The sequence below is a fragment of the Gadus macrocephalus genome, chromosome 14 (genome assembly GCF_031168955.1).
Source record: "Gadus macrocephalus chromosome 14, ASM3116895v1".
NCBI lineage: Eukaryota > Metazoa > Chordata > Actinopteri > Gadiformes > Gadidae > Gadus > Gadus macrocephalus.
The window spans coordinates 11,373,814-11,388,656 of NC_082395.1; the positions used below are offsets into that span (position 1 = coordinate 11,373,814).

The 14,843-nt window shown below is 45.0% G+C and overlaps 1 protein-coding gene across 4 annotated transcripts in view; it reads left to right on the top strand.

The window, feature by feature from the left end:
* The window catches only part of LOC132472633 (protocadherin-9), a 171,935-nt gene that overhangs the window by 128,001 nt on the left and 29,091 nt on the right, over positions 1-14,843 (top strand). For 2 of the 4 annotated variants that reach the window (XM_060072352.1, XM_060072350.1), the window contains exon 4: positions 788-983. In XM_060072352.1, the coding sequence (XP_059928335.1) occupies positions 788-983 (196 nt within the window). The remainder of the gene's footprint in view (positions 1-787; positions 984-14,843) is intronic. The other 2 variants (XM_060072353.1, XM_060072351.1) reach the window with 1 other exon arrangement.

Genomic DNA, 14,843 nt, shown 5'->3' on the forward strand with positions numbered 1-14,843 from the left:
CTGATGGATTTTAACCTATAAATGTCAGCTAAAGCCCAGAACTGTTCTCTCGCGTGGCGCTACTCTATATGCAGGTTACGAAATGTTAGGATGCTTCGTCTCGCGGAATGAGCTAACAGGCGTAACTTTGGGAAGGCTGATGAGGGGAGGTTTAAGGAATAGTGGACTTTAAGAGACTGTGGGCTCAAAAGTGACTTACCTGTTACTCCCGATGTTCCTTATCGTTTCTTACTTCTTAAAGTGGCCTTTTGGGGACATTAGCCTTCAGAGGACTTAGTGGGGGAGGGGCTTGAGGGGATAGTATACTTGATAGTGGGTTTTAGGGGACAGTGGGCTTTAGGGGACAGTTTGCTTCAGGGGCTAGTGTACATATGAGGACAGTAGGTTTTAGGGGACAACAGGCTTAAGACTACAGTGTACTTATGAAGACAGTGGGTTTCAGGGGTTGGTGGGCTTCAGGGGACAGTGTACGTATGAGCACAGTGGGCTTTAGGGAACTGTGGGCTTTAGGGGACAGTGGGTTTTAGGGGATAGTGGGCTTTAGGGTACAATGGGTTTTAGGGGACAGTGGGCTTAAGGGAAAAATTAGTTGTAGGGGAAGACTGTTTTAGGGGACAGTGGGTTTTAAGGGACAGTGTACTTATTTGGACAGTGGGTTTTGGGGGAAAGTGGGCTTTAGGGGACAGTTTACTTATGGGCACAGTAAACGTATGGGATAGTGGCTTTTAGGGGTCAGTGGGCAGTGCGCTAACGTCGGTCACTGGCTTGTGTGCTCTCTTGGTTCTAGTCTCAGCGGCGAGTCACGTTCCACCTCCCCGATGGCTCCCAGGAGAGCTGCAGTGACAGTGGTCTGGGAGAGCAGGAGCCCTCTGGTTCCCTCCTCACACATCCTCTCCCTCTGGTGCAGGCTCACGACCAGCTCTACGACCAGGCCTCGCCCGACAAGAGGACCGAAGCCGACGGCAACTCTGACCCCAACTCTGGTAAAGTGCTGCTTTTGCTAATCCTACATATGGTTTCCTCTTTCCTCTCTGTTGTCTGTCAATCCATGGCTGTTCTCTTCACTGAAACCTGTCCTCACTTTATTATACGAAAGCTTTTATCTTTTGCCAGAGTCAATGTATGCTTTCCACGGGCCTCCACGGGCCCCTTTTCCGTGGGTTTCAAATCCCTATCCCCGGCCGTGTAAGTGGCTTGCTCCTCCACTCGAGCTAAACAGGGCATCAAACCCCCTAACCCCAGGATTGAAATGTCATGCTTCCAGTGGGTGGGGGTCAGATGGGGTTAGTCAAAACCCCTAACCATGGCAGTGTTAATGCCTCACTCTACCAGAGGAGCACCATGCACATTGTTTTCAAAATCCAGCTTTCCAACTTTTTTCTTTATTTCTCTTATTTTTCTTAGTACGATTGTGTGTGTGTGTGTGTGTGTGGGTGTGTGCATGTGCGTGCGTGTTGGGATCCTGACGGCGATAAGACATGACAGAAGCTCCTGTTTGTGTATTTGCTTCATCAGGAGGATGTAGATGAGAGCAGCTACTTCGACAAACCCAAAAGTTGTGCTCTGCGGCATCGATGCTCGCACCACTTAAGAGAAAGCGATGGTCGCTGGTAAACAACCGCCGCATGGAATAAAACGCAGGGAATATCATTTAATGTAGAGCCAGTTGATCTCTCAAGTAGGTTCCAGGGGGAGACGTGAGCGGGTCATCTCTCTCCCAGTTAATCAGCACGCCGCACCGGTCCCTCCCATGATGCACCTGGCTCCCCTCGGCCCCTCACCTATTTGTGAAGCTCATTTGATTTATTTAGCCGTGATTTCCCAGTTGGAGGCCCTGGTGCTCGGCTGAAGATGTTAACTCTCCAGCATTTCTGGTGGGAATGCACTCGTCGCCCCACTTTTCTCATTTTGTCATTAAGAGGTGAAGCAAGGAGGAGGCGGTGGTGGTGCAGGATGAGCTGGGAGGTCGAAGGAGTCTGCTAGCATGGCACACGTGTTACAATAAAAGTTGTTACTGAAGTTTCATAAAGATATCATACAAAATGTTAGGTTTTAGATGTGCAGAATGTGCTTTGTTAAAATTCTGATTCACGATTATGAATTTTTAATCAGCATTCAACATAAAAGATAGACGAAAGATGTACAGAGAACATACCACTGACTCTGTTGTCTCAGATACAAAAAAAATTCTGAGTTGATTATCATTTTTTTTTTTTCATTTTATGAAGACACAATTACATGCAATAACAACTGAAAGCCCAGATGACTAATTTTTCTATTTTCTGCGATTAAATAGTTTTTCAGCAGCTGCTCTGCAGTAACCATACTATCTTTCTGAGGGCAGTATTTGAATAAACCTTGGGTCACAAACAGATGGGAACCATCGTCATCTTCATACATATGTAGCTCAGGTCATCTTGGACTGAGCCAGAGTCTTTATGAGAGGTGGATAAACATGTCTTAGCAAGAAAAGTGTGAATTAATAATACAGAACGTTCTCTGCGTTGTCACTAACCTCCTTGGCACTTGACCCCACTTTCACCCGCCAACATTTAATCAAAACAACTTTTTTTTCCCCTTAACTGTTACTAACTTTCAAAAGAATATAGCAAAAGTCATGAGCGAGGTGGTTTCATTGGCATCATCTTACGTGCGTTCTCTCTTTTTTCTTAGCTTTTGAGGACAAAGATAAGTCTTTTTTTCCCTCTGTTAGAGCAATACCGTTATATAAGTAACATTTATTTCTGTTATTATTCTTCCATTGCGTTCTGACGATATCCCATCTTGCATATTGCATCTTGGGGAAAAAAAACAAATGAAATGTATTCATGTTTGTTTTGGGGTTCTTGTGACTGGAAGATCAAAGCAGAGTTATGTCTAAACTTAGGATGATCGTCTTGTCTGACTTTCTGTGAGCTTATACACTTCTTCAAAGAGTATTCTCAAATCACAGTCTAACGATCATTCAACAAAAGGCCCTGTCATGTCTGGTTCTATGCAGTAAGATCTTTGTTTGGACATCATTGAGATAAGCTGTATCTGTGAATACTCTCCGATGAATAGATTCATTACAGCTTATGAGATACAGTAAATTGCAATTGCTAGATATGGGGGCTGTGGTCGCACAGGAGTGTTCTTTACCTGTAGAGCTAGACAGACTTGGGAGCTGTAAAACAAATCTCTCGCCAACCTGTTTTGATTCTTCAACAAACTTTTCTTTGCCGGTTGTGTCTGTAAGTACAGAGAGGAAAACAGGAGTTAATAGACATAAACTCGGTTACAAATTGCGTCTTCCTTTCCATTCAATATGTTTCATCGCTGGCATTAAAGTATTAAAGTAGTCTTTTATAGGCATCCCTGTGATTGTGTGGCTTCGCATTACTAAGAAAGTCCAAGACGATCTATCTTCCAGGAAACCTCACTGTAAACTAAGCGTTACAGATAAAAGCCATTACAAGTTGCCGTTCCTAAACTAAAGAGGAGATTTGCCGCCATTAGGAAAACACATTGTGAGCCTGTTGGAAAACGCAGCGGAGAATACACCATAGGATGTCAAATCGAAGCAAAGGATGTTGAAGGGAGGTTAGTGAAATGTAGCACTTAAAAACAATGACAGATGGAGCCTTTTGAATGTTAATTCAAGGATTCTGTTGCCTTCTATGGCAGATGTAGGATTTGCTGTGTGTTGTACTGAATCAAATACGACACAGGAGCAATAGAACCTGGGGAACGAAGCTCACATTTAGCTGATGAATAGAGCAGAAAAACTCATTAATATCACAAGGGAAAGACTTCCACTTATGCTGTATTAGCTCTCCTACACCACAGGCACACAACACACATGCAAACACACACACAAATACACAAACAAACGAACCCAGGACCACAAACACACACACACACACACACACACACACACACACACACACACACACACACACACACACACACACACACACACACACACACACACACACACACAAGCATACATGCTCACCAATGTGTGACAGAGAAGAATGGCATGAATGGGGAAGATAAATAAGTCTGTCTCATGTGTTTGTGATCAACATGTTCCCAGGACATGACTCTGCCCAGCGGAGACCTCTCCCTGTCCTCCCTGATTACTGCTGATCACCAGGAGGGCTGGTTAGAACAGCGAGAGGTGGAGGGCTGGTTAGAACAGCGAGAGGTGGAGGGCTGGTTAGAACAGCGGGAGGTGGAGGGCTGGTTAGAACAGCGGGAGGTGGAGGGCTGGTTAGAACACCAGGAGGTGGAGGGCTGGTTAGAACAGCGGGAGGTGGAGGGCTGGTTAGAACAGCGGGAGGTGGAGGGCTGGTTAGAACACCAGGAGGTGGAGGGCTGGTTAGAACAGCGGGAGGTGGATGGCTGGTTAGAACACCAGGAGGTGGAGGGCTGGTTAGAACAGCGAGAGGTGGAGGGCTGGTTAGAACAGCGAGAGGTGGAGGGCTGGTTAGAACAGCGAGAGGTGGAGGGCTGGTTAGAACACCAGGAGGTGGAGGGCTGGTTAGAACACCGGGAGGTGGAGGGCTGGTTAGAACAGCGAGAGGTGGAGGGCTGGTTAGAACACCGAGAGGTGGAGGGCTGGTTAGAACAGCGAGAGGTGGAGGGCTGGTTAGAACACCAGGAGGTGGAGGGCTGGTTAGAACACCAGGAGGGCTGGTTAGAACACCGGGAGGTGGAGGGCTGGTTAGAACACCAGGAGGGCTGGTTAGATCTGTAGATCTAGGTGCAGATCTGCTCGCAGGATGCTGACGTGTGAGGGAACAGGAGGTCAGCATAATGACAGAACGAAGAGGGACAGGAGCACATGTTACATGCCTTGATGTTTGACTGGTTATGGGAAGGGATTTGTAATTTGTCCAGAACATTTTGTGATTTATACTCTGCGCCTCATTCTTCAAAGTTTGTGTTGTTGGCTGGTAAAGGATAAATAAAAAAATCGTAAATAAATGGGATCATAAATTAGTACATTTTAGCACATTAAGTAAATAATCAAAACAAACAATGAAACATTTTATTCATTGTAAATGACTCAAATGAATGATACAAGGCGTGATAGCACTCTGCACTGAGTGATGACACTGAGTTTATTGTTTATCTGCAGAGTGGAGATGAAATTAATCAGTTTTATCAACAAGGTATTAAGGTTCTTGTCAGTGCTACATTCAACAGTTTTATGTAAATCTATTGGTTCAGGTTTATTAATTAATCCACCAAAAGAGAGTATCCTGCAATCACTGACCTAAATGGTTATAAATATTTAAATGAAACGTGATATTAATAATGCCTTGCTGCTATAGCAGCGGTGTTGATTAATGCTGCATAAAAATTGACCTTATGGCGAAAGAAGGTAGTCATTAGCCAATCGTTTCACAAGTAAGTAAGTAAGTCAACTAAGATTAATGTCATTTTATTCAAAACATTGAAGCGTAAAAGTTTTTATGCTCATACATATTCACAGTTATCTCTCTTTTTACTGGTATATAAAATAAATACTGTCTGATACTAAGTAAGCATTCCCCCAAAGAGTGTGTGTGCGTGTGCGTGTGTGTGTGCGTGTTTGTGTGTTGCTGTGAGCGAGTGAGGACACCACTGAGGGAGAGAGGAAGCCGCTAATGTAGAGAGGAAGCTGCTAAGGGAGAGAGGAAGTTACTGAGGGAGTGAGGAAGCTAGAGGGAGTGAGGTCGGGGATAAACACTCGTTGGTAAGATTGTTACCTTCTCTGCCATGAAAATGGAACCACTTTCACACATGAATCATTGATGGGGTGAGATGGGAGAACTCCCTCAGAAATCTGCCCCTTCTCCTCCTCCTCCCCCTTTCTCTTTCCTCTAACCTCCTCCTCTCCTCTTCTCCTTCTGTTATCCTCTGCTTATCCAACCCATCCTTCCTCCTTCTCTCCTATCCTCAACCCCTGTCCTGCTCCTCCTCCTTCTCCTTTCTTCTCTCTTTTTCTCCTTCTCTCTTGTTCTCCTGCTCCTTCTCTCATCTATCCTCTTCTCCACTCCTGATCTCCTGCTCCGCCTTCTCCTCCGCCTTCTCCTTCTCCTCCACACACACAGAAAGCTTGAAGTGTCATGAAAGCAGTTTTCATGTCGACGACAATCTGTTCCATGCCTTCCTTTGATAGCAAAGGGAAACATATCGACAGCCAATATACTTTTTCTGTATCACTACTTGTTCTGTGTTTGGGCTCGTCCAGTAGTAACACTTATAGAACAATGGACAATCCTGAGGGATAAGGGTTGGTTTGCAGAACCAAATCTGGTAAAAGCTTCTCATTGATGGCGCTGTCTCCTGTCTCCTGTGTTTGTGTTTTTATTATAATGAGAAGACCTATTTCACGTGTGCATTACACATAATGAACGCAATGTACAATTGTTATATATGTAGGCGTATAGACTACATGAAGTAAGATTTATTTGATTCATCCCAGATGGGGGGGGGAAAGGTGGATAAGTGATAAATATGTAGGCGTTGACAAATTGTGTTTAAGGCTCTTTAAAGTTTCAAAATGATTTACCAAGACTGTAAAAAAGTAGTAGTTCCTCTGACGGGGATTCCACTTGAAGTTGTGAGCTGGAGAGATGTGAGTTAGCGGCTTTTTCCCGAGGTCACCATCAGATGGCGGCTAGCAATTCAGAACGACAGACGCCGCGGGCGCTAGGAAGAGGTTAAAGGTCAGCGCTACCATCTGGCCGCCAGCAGCGTGCTGAGCTAACACGGGGCGAAGGAAAGGACCCGCCTGCCACCGGGTCACCAAACACTCGACACTCTGAGGTGTCATGGCCCATGTCGTTAGCGCCGGACAGGGAAGACACGGCTGGGTTGCCGCCGTGGCGAGGGCTAACACACAGCTAGCACTGCTGCAAAGCTAGCCCCCTGCTGTCAGCTAGCCGAGGGGAACTAACGAGAGATGAGGAGGCTGGCCTGGGGGGGAGGGAATGCAAGCCGGGCGAGGAGATTGCGAGGCTTGGTGTTGGTGGTGGGAGGTGGAGGGGCTTGGTGTTGGTGGTGGGAGGTGGAGGGGCTTGGTGTTGGTGGTGGGAGGTGGAGGGGCTTGGTGTTGGTGGTGGGAGGTGGAGGGGCTTGGTGTTGGGGGTACTTGAGAGGCGGCTCGGACAAACTAGGACAGAGATTGGGAGCTGAGAGGGGCAGGCTGGATGCTGGTTCCTGGGGAAACGGAGGGAGGGTTAAGACGAGCAGAACACCCTCTTTCTTCAGGTCTCCGATGTCATCGCTGGAGCTGGAGCTATCAACCAGCGAGCTAGCAGCTAGCCCTAGCAGCTTCTGATACTGTAGACTGTGAATAATAGTAATAATAATTGATCCGTTTTTTATAGCGCTTTTCTAAATACTCAAAGACGCTTTACAAATAAGAAAGGAATACATACAGACAGTACAGACACTCAAACAAAAGGGAAAAAATAAACAACACCACAACAATAGGCAACACATTAAGAGAGCGGGAGAGAGTGGAAGATGGCGGAGGATGATTTGTCAAATGTTGTAGGTGGTCCTGAAGAGATAACTTTTAAGTTGACTTTTGAATGAACAGAGTGTATCAGAGTTTCAGATGGCGAGAGGGAGGGAGTTCCAGAGGGTAGGGGCGGCGATGGCGAAGGCTCTGTCCCCCAGGGTGCGAAACTTGGTCTTGGTGATGGAGGTGAGAAGGTTGGCATCAGCGGAGCGTAGGCGGCGAGTGGGGGAGTGGCGATGAGGAGATCTGTAGTGTAGTTAACCTGTGTTCCCTCACCGGTTAGCGTGAAAGGTAAGTTAAAATAATAATTTGGGTGGTGAGGTGAAGTGGCAAGGGGGTTAAGGTCACTTAACTATTGTTCTGTTGAACTATGATAATGGTAAACTGTGTTAATGGTAAACTGTTGTAATGATAAACTGGTAAAAAAAATAATGAACCACCATGGAAATCCATATATAACATGATATTCTATCTGACATTCCCAATCGGCACGTTTACACAACAATGGTTTTCAGCCGTGGTTTAAATATTAAATTGTTTGTTTGTACGTGTCATTTCCTGTTATTCTTTTGTCGGATGACATTTCGTAGGCGCGGTGTGAATCCAAAGACAATTAAGGCTAACTGAATAATGTAACGGGCCAACGTGTGAGTTCTGTGTAACCCACACCGGATGGCTTGTCATACAATAACACATGCAGCAGAGCTATTTAATAATTTAGCGTGTAATAAATGTCTGTCGGGTTTTACAGCCAGGGAACAGAGGCGATCTCAGAGCTAGAGCTGTGAACGCCGACCCTCTCTCTCCGTTATCCTGTGTGTTGTTATTCATGCGTTACGGATGCCCAGCGATCCGCCACCGATGATAAACAAAGAGCAGCTTGTCACTCACGCGCTGGCAGACATCGGGCGGTCTGGACGCCGCAAACGCCGTCATAACACCAGTGAACCGTTGCCAGAGACGTGGGGACACGGCCAAGATCTGTCTCAACGGCTAGGCCAGTCCAACTGGCTCCCGACGTATTTATTTATAAGTACATCTAATGAATCTTTACTTTTCCATAATACATTAAATAGAGACAAGTTAGTGTGTTAGGGAATAACCATGGTGTTTTAACTTTACTGAGTACAACAAATATCAGAATTTCAGATTTTTTTTTTTTTTATGATGTCAAAATCCTGTTCAGTCAAATTTGCCAGCAGGCTAAAAGCGCCGGCAGGCAATCCGTCTAGCAGGCTTAAATAGCTATAGAGCTAATATAACTAGGTGTCAAGTAATTAGAGTAAGCAAAGAGATAGATCACCTAATGAGATGGGTGGGTTCGGAGCACAGCAAGTTATGTTTCGCTTTAATCTCGGAGATGGCAACTCAGAGATCCTGCTCCAAGCAATCAGTATTTAATTTTTCTGTACATTTCTTATCTACGTCCGCGTTGGAAAGGTGATCGTATCATATGGTTCTGGGGCAGTTTCATCAGAAATACTTGCTAAAAAGTGATCCTGAAGAAGCCGGTGGACTTCCTGACAGTGTTAACATTCAGTTGGTTTTCCTCTGTGGATTCCTCCAGTTCAGGAAACATATCAGTCCAACCAATTTCAGCTTGCGCAGTCCAAAGTTATATTTTCCCATGTGTACATTATCTTCCAATAATGGTTTGGATAAGCTGTATATAGAAAAAGCAATAATAATTCAATTCTGGAATTAACCTTGCAACCCCCAATTGTCTCCCCAAACCAATAACCCCCACCCTGGGAACCCCTGGGCTAGATTCTCTAGCATCTCTGAGCTCTCCCGTGGTTGCTTCTTAACTCAGGGAACAGTGTTAATCTGGTTCAGGTGTGGGGCCCTCGATGGACACGGCCCAGGGCCCCAACACCTCTAAAGGATTCCTGTCTCAGATGAGATTTAGTCGACAGGCTGAGGAGAGAAAAGAGAATCGCCACCGGCTGGTAAACATTAGCCTAGCCCCACTGTCCTGGAACAATGTTTTGGCAGAGAAGAGAGTGCGGTGGAGAGAGTGGGAGAAATGTAGAGAGTGAGATAGACGGACAGAGAAAGAGATAGAATGAGAGAGAGAGAGAGAGATATAAGAGTGGTAGATGGAGACAGGGATAAAGCAATGGAGAGAGAGAGAGAAAGCCGAGAGAGGGAGGGAAAACAAGTGTGAATTATGTTTTGTGAATTATAAAAGTGATTAATGCTGTGAGGGAGGCCAGCTAATTCGAGAGACCACAGCAAAGTCTCTTTGACCCAGTCTCAGCTTACCCCATTTCAGCAGCAAATTGTCCCAAAAAATGATTTGCAATATCGATTATGAAGCAGCTGTCAGTGAGGGGTCATCAGACAATGGGCTGATAACGGCCCAGACACGTCTAATGTGTGGTTTTAGGAAGTGACTCGATTACGCGCATTTACTGGAAAAAAACTGAAATCTGGAACAGAAGTATCTGTGGTTCGATGCTGCAGCAAACCAAAAGTGTTTTTCACTTAGCAATCAAACAAAAACACGTCAAACCAAATCATTGAAAAATGCTTAAAACGTGTTTTTCTCCTCCATTCTGCAGTTGCTGCTTTAGTGTTTGTCCAAAAAAAAAAGCCCCAAAAAAATCAATGTCCATTTTACAAAAGCAACTGCAGACACACACAGCACTCCCCGTGTGTCTGAAAATCTCTATTGCGTCAACATGCCTCTTAGTGTCCGTTTCATGTTTCCTTTTGCCAGATACATTTATCTGTCTCTCTCACTGGGCCTGCCGTCTGAAAAGAGCTAATTAAATGGAGCACAATGATCAATGCCCACAGTTGCTCCACATGGCCCTACCATGCTATACTTTCCACCAGATCTCCATGACAAAAGTAAGGTGAGGAAATGGACCTTACTTGGGGAAAGTGATGGGTAGTGTCTCTACACTTTAGGCATACATCAACAATAATAATAATAATAATAATGATAATAATAATAATAATATTGCAAGGTAAACGTTTAAAAACCAGGTTTACCAAGTGCTTTTACATTAATATTACGTAATATATATTTACATGATATACTCAACTGAAGGGTAAATTAAACTGGAACACACGTTCATTGTGAGGTGCTGCTTGACCATATCAGGGCTCGATCATTAGGAATCATTCAACAGCGATAATAATTTGTCACTTCAGATTTAAAAAAAAGTGGATAGTGTTGTACACGTCGAGAAATACCTATCATTCTCGGAGATGATGCATAGCAGTTCTACATAAATCCACATGCCCATCGGCTGACGCTTTAATACTGTATATATAATGAGGGAGAGACAGAGAGCGAGAGATAGAGAGAGGATAGTGAGAGGATAGTGAGAAAGAGGGAGAGAGTGAAAAATAAGGAAACAAGAGGTTAAAGAAGGAAGAGGAATAGAGAGAAAAAGGAAGAAGAGAAAGGGAGGGAGAGGAGAAGAGAGTGAGAGAGGTAGAGAAAGAGGAGTAAGAGAGAGAGAGAGAGAGAGAGAGGAAGGTGGTATGAGAGTGTACACCAGATAAGGTTTTTGTGTCGAGACAGCACCCTAAACCGGTTATCACCGCATTCACACGCCTCGCCCCCTCTCTCCTCCAGCCTGGCAGGGGGAAGGAGCTCCATCTCCTCCCAGGGATGAGCACCCTGGCCTGGGTAGAGTCTGGCAGGGGAGGGGGGCTGGAGGATTTGATAGGGGGCTAATCCTTGCACACCCCCAGTAACACACCGCACAGAAGGAGAGAGAGGGAGAGCGAGAGAGAGCATAGAGATGAGGAAAGTGAAGAGGTTAGGATAGAGGAGCAGCAGATAAAGAGAGGAAGGAGACGTGACAAACTGAAGAAGTGTTGAAGTGATGATGTCATCGTGATGAATCTGCTGACAACTGAGAGCCGGGGCCCAATCAGAATGTGCTCACTCAGGCGTATATGTGTGTATTTATGTTAATTTCTCTGTGCGCTGTTGCATGCGTGTTTGACTGCATGTGATTGTGTTTCTATGACTGCATGCGTGTGTGTGTGTGTGCATGTGGTTCTGTTAGTCTGTGTGATTCTTGGTGAATGTGTGTGTGTGTGTGTTTGTCTGTCTGTGTGTGTCTTGATGTGTGTGTGTGTGTGTGTGTGTGTGTGTGTGTGTGTGTGTGTGTGTGTGTGTGTGTGTGTGTGTGTGTGTGTGTGTGTGTGTGTGTGTGTGTGTGTGCGTGTGTCTGTGTGTGTGTTTTGGTCTGTGCGTGTGTTTTGGTCTGTCTGTGTGTGTGTCTTGGTGTGTGTGTGTGTGTGTGTTTTGGTCTGTCTGTGTGTGTGTTTTGGTGTGTGTGTGTGTGTGTATCTGTGTGTGTTTGGGTGTGGGTGTGAGTCTGTGTGTGTGTGGTGGGTAGGTGGGAGAGGACCATATGGTGTGCAGGCTGTGCTTCCTCCCTCCAGGACTCCACTGAAGCCTCCTCGCTAATTGCAGAAATTTACCAATTTAAAACTCTGAATGTGACACCCCAGACTCCATCCGCCGATCAGAGACATCGGCAGGAAGATGACCACTATCAGGCGCACACGAGGTTAGCGCCACCACCGAGTGGCCGGGGCGCTCATGGCGGTCGTCATTAGTCGACGATGTTGTTCGACTTCCGAGCCATTTTCAGCTTTCAACTTGTTTACCAAAAGCACACTCAACGACATTTCACATGTTGGTTGGTCTTGGAAATAATTTGCATGAATAGATAACAAATACTGCTATTTTTCTCAATGCAAGACTATTAAGATACGGCAGCATTTGATCGGTGAACTTGTTGTGACATATTTCCCACTGTGTTTGTTTTTTCTCTTTGTTTTTAGGTTTTAGAGGGTCTAAATATATTCCGGAAAATAATGGGGACTTTTAGATATTCCACACCGTATTATGCCTGGAACTTTATCATCTAGATATCTAGATTGAACATGAAACAATTCATGTTAAACTGTTCATAAATAACCAGTTTCGCACACAAACACACACACACACACACACACACACACACACACACACACACACACACACACACACACACACACACACACACACACACACACACACACACACACAAACACAGAAAAGCTTTACTCACTATCATATTAGCAGTATATTAGCGTTAGAAGTAATGTAAGAATTATTAGTAACAATTTTGTATTTTATTCCATGAGGTGTTACAGCCCCTTTCCCTCAGGCTCAATTTTAATGTCACTCCTGCCAGTTTGATTGACAGCTATTATTGACCATCAGCTGAGATGTGTTGTAAGAGCCCGCCCCCGGCAGCGCCTCCCAGCTCCCCTGGGTCCTAAACCCCCTCAGCATGCCCACACAAAATCTCAGCAGGCCCACTGTCACAGCCTGAAAGGATGCGACACAAATGAGCGGGTCAGAGTATGGTTCACCATGAACAAATAATGGTTTATTCGGATTCACAGAACAAATGATTAACAAAAACTGAAACGTGCAAAACGTCTGCGCCAAATCAAAAACAGACCGAATACGAGCACAACCATACACAAACGCGCTACGGTAGCCGTCCGCCTGCCAACACAGGCACGGAACGAACTAGCGGTCAGGAGGGGGTGGCCCCGCTGCCTGCCCCCGGTGGGCAGAGCGGAGGACCTTTTAAAGGCTGCAGAGTGCCAGTGCACCGGCGCCCAATCTGCCTTATCAGCCACGCCCACACCCCTGATTGAAGCAAGAACATCAAGCATTAGGACAAACAAAGGCATTAGGCATTAGGACAAAGAAGGCATTAGGCATTAGGACAAACGAAGGCCAGAGAGCCGTCACAACCACACACACACTCACCAGGCGCACAGGCGCTGTCTAGCTGCTCTCCATCACAAACACACACACACACACAGGCCCAATGTGCACACACGTGTGAACACACACAAACAAACACACACACACACACACACACACACACACACACACACACACACACACACACACACACACACACACACACACACACACACACACACACACACACACACACACAACACTGACGCTTATTCACACATGTCTCAAAGTAATATCCATTTTCCTTTGTTTAAATTGTGCCTCAACCCTCCCACTCTTTATTCCATCTTCTCTCTCTCTCTCTCTCTCTCTCTCTCTCTCTCTCTCGACCTGAGACCTAGCATTGGATCTGGAGAGGGAAACAGCTGATTATCTGTATATCTATCTCTATATATATATATATAGAGAGAGAGAGAGAGAGAGAGAGATAGTCTAATCAATAAAATGCTGCTACAGCAACTACCTTAGAATGTTCTACATTTAATTCTCTGCAGTAATTTGTGTTTAGGTCAGAAGAATGGTCATACTGTAGAGTGTGTGTGTGTGACAGAGAGAGACTTTAAAATATTCTTGCATTGGCAAGATGATTATCTTACCAACTAGACTGTATCCAATTAACTCCCTGTGGGTTTCAGTTTGTGTGTGTGTGTGTGTGTGTGTGTGTGTGTGTGTGTGTGTGTGTGTGTGTGTGTGTGTGTGTGTGTGTGTGTGTGTGTGTGTGTGTGTGTGTGTGTGTGTGTGTGTGTGTGTGTGTGTGTGTGTGTGTCTGTGTGTCCTACCATTATCTCTATCTGTCTGTGCGCCTACTCTAAATACAGTTAAACTAATAATTCAGGTAATACAATTATCCCTTCTATACATTCTTGGCTGAGAAGGGCGGGATGGGGTTTGAGAGGCTTGGGCCGAGAGTGAGAGGGAGACATCAGGAAAACCCTGAACCACCTCTTCATAAAACCCTGTCGCCCAATAGAGTTCGTTCTCTCTCTCTCTCTCTCTCTCTCTCTCTCTCTCTCTCTCTCTCTCTCTCTCTCTCTCTCTCTCTCTCTCTCTCTCTCTCTCTTTATACTATGTATATATATATATATATATGTATATAGTATAATTACTTGTGAAAAGTAATTAATTTAGATTTATCTAATGTGTATATAATGAAGCAGTACTGCGTATGGATTTTTATATATAGAAGATGTAGGATTGAGATATTCATATTATATCTAAATCGTATTATTTTCTCGGCTTCAAGATTTTTTTATGTGAAATTAACCGACGAGTTGAACTCCGAAATCTTTCTGCTCGATTTATCAAATCCTAACTTTGGTGCAATAGCAAAAAGTTACTTTGATTAAAGGAAGAAAGAAGTGGTGTATATCAGGGGAAAGATGTTGGGTTTAGAAGTGAATGTTTGATGTACTAATGCATATTCCAACACACATTAAACCATCTGACCAGAGTTTCTTTAATACGTACCCCTCGCACGTTGCAGAGGTCCCTGGTGGGTTAATTAATATTTATGTTTGTCCACCGCCTCAAACTCTCCTCCAG